The sequence below is a fragment of the Populus euphratica genome, unplaced genomic scaffold (assembly GCF_000495115.2).
Source record: "Populus euphratica unplaced genomic scaffold, PopEup_1.0 scaffold6714.1, whole genome shotgun sequence".
Taxonomy (NCBI): Eukaryota; Viridiplantae; Streptophyta; class Magnoliopsida; order Malpighiales; family Salicaceae; genus Populus; species Populus euphratica.
In genome coordinates this window covers 1-2,127 of record NW_011506472.1, presented here as the reverse complement: position 1 = coordinate 2,127, position 2,127 = coordinate 1, and the positions used below count along the sequence as shown (strand labels likewise).

The following is a 2,127-nucleotide window of genomic DNA, read 5'->3' as shown; positions in this document are numbered from 1 at the left end:
AATCTGAATGAAAATGATAATTTACTCATTTATTGTGTTTTTTTTTAAAAAAGCTCTTAAATGTCAGTTTAATAAATATATTTTAAGAATAATTCTTGTCAATCTAATAATAAATAATGAAAGAAAAAAAAAATTGCGTTGCCGACACAGCCAGTTTATTGATTTTATATTATTTCAATCCGTAATAGTCTCCCGTGAAAGAGTTAGCCCTAATAGTGTTTTTTTCCTTTCCTTTTCTTTTTAATAGCTTGATGAGAATCTCTCTCGCTCTCATTTAGCTTACCTTATTGGTAAGCCATAACTGGCAGCCTACCTCGTAACAGAGCCTAGTAGCTTGCAAAAGACCACCATTGATGATCAAAAGAAGAAAATAGCCAAAGGCAACATTGGGGTGTGTAAACTCCATTGATGGAGATTAACATAACTTCAATATTTAAGCGATCAATCCTCTCATGTGTAGAGATACTTGCACCAACACAGACCCAACCATGATGATCCAAATTATAGAGAACGGCATCGGCTGTCCCTTCGGTTAGTTGAAAGACCTTCAGCCATAGCATGACAGACATAGCCCAGCTAATAAGCCGCAATCAGGAGCTAGAAGCTAGGATTAAGGAAATCAATCCTCTCGATGACACTTAGCATTAATTATTAGGTTCGACGGGATTCCATTAATTCTCGGAAATTTGTACAAACCAAATTGCATTTTCCTTTTCTTTTTGCAGTGGTACAAAACTTATTTTTTTTATATATATAAATTTTCTATCACTGTTACAATCTGAAATTCATAGCAGATAGAAAAAATTAACTATATTACGGACAACATAAAACTCCATTTCCATTTTGGTAATTAAACGAACTTATTTTTTACGACTGTCAAAGGCACGCAACAAGATGTTCCAACCCACCTCCCTCTCTCAATGTTTCTTCTTCTTCACATCATCATCACTCTCCGGAAGCAGCACGCCTCCTGTACTCCAAACTCTTCTCCCTCTTATAATCATCATCATCATCATCATCTTTGCCCACCACAGTCTCTTTTATCTTCTGTGTAGTTTCGTTCGCTGCACCCCATGCTCCTTCCACCGTCTCTTTCGCCTTCTCTCCCACAGTCTCCACCGTCTCAACCACCTTAACCGCCCCCTCCTTTGCCATATCCCCTGCCGCTCCCGCAGTACCTGCAGCTCTCTCCGTCCCTTCTTTAACCTTTTCAGCAGCAGACTGTGCCATGTCTCTGGCACTTTCCGTTGTCTCATGTGCACGCCCTTTCGCCTTCTCTTTCATCTCCTCTGCACTCCCTTCTGCCTTCTCTTTCATTTCCATGGAGCTTTCTTTCGCCTTCTCCGCTCGCTCTTTGGTTTTGTCAAAGGTTTCACTTGCGGTTTCTTTCGCTCTCTTAGCGTAATCTGCCGCTCGGTCTCTATCATCTTCCGCTGCATGCCGTCCCTGAAAGACAATTAAAATTTCAACAAGAAACTTTAAGCTCTAAAGATTCGATAGATGCCCATATAAATTTTGTTTAATTAATTTATTGAAAGAATTTTTTACCTCGTTATATTTGGAGGCAGAGGTTGTGAAGCAGACCCGTGAGACTTTGGACGAGGAATTGGGGACGAGAGAAGGGGGCTGGGGGAAGAAGGCTCTTGCGAGATTGAGCATAGCGTTTCTGGTAATGCTAATGGCTGCCACTGTTGTTTTGTGTGTTTTTTTGGCTTGTGATGATCCTTTGGGTTGCCTCAGTGCAGGTTATATGGTGCCAAGAAGAGAAGGTGGCTGAGTTCGTTTGAAAGACACGATGGGGTTAGTTCATGCCACGTGTAGGATATGTTATTTCACCTCGTCGGTAGATCATGGATGGTTTACCAGGCAACACATGTTCCCTTGAGAGGGTTTTTTTTTTTTTTTAAATGAAAATGATCGCAGATATGTATTTCATCGTTATCAAATACAAAGTAAATTGGAAAGTCCACTAGATAAATCGTTGGCTTGGAGTCTTTGTTGGATTGCTGGTCTATAAATATCAAATAGAATCCTGGTATGCAATTATTGAAAGCTCTGTTGGGAACTAAAGACACAATTATTTAAACATTTTGAGTGTTTATTGATTAATTCAAACTATTAATACAC

General features: G+C 39.5%; 1 protein-coding gene across 1 annotated transcript; it reads right to left on the bottom strand.

Annotated features, from left to right (window-relative positions):
* Positions 1-671: 671 nt before the first annotated feature.
* On the bottom strand, positions 672-1,808 carry LOC105120324 (uncharacterized protein ECU03_1610-like). Its single transcript, XM_011018493.1, has 2 exons — positions 1,549-1,808; positions 672-1,446 (listed from the first exon to the last, which is right to left on the bottom strand). Exons 1-2 carry the CDS (start codon positions 1,657-1,659, stop codon positions 946-948), a joined length of 612 nt encoding a protein of 203 aa, XP_011016795.1. The 5' UTR covers positions 1,660-1,808; the 3' UTR covers positions 672-945.
* Between the last annotated feature and the right edge of the window lie 319 nt (positions 1,809-2,127).

Bases quoted from the DNA above. Each gene is read 5' to 3' on its own strand.
- LOC105120324 (XM_011018493.1), bottom strand. From the start codon at position 1,659: ATGCTCAATCTCGCAAGAGCCTTCTTCCCCCAGCCCCCTTCTCTCGTC. The intron at 1,447-1,548 runs GTAAAAAATTCT...ATTGTCTTTCAG, and splicing joins CTGCCTCCAAATATAACGAG to GGACGGCATGCAGCGGAAGA.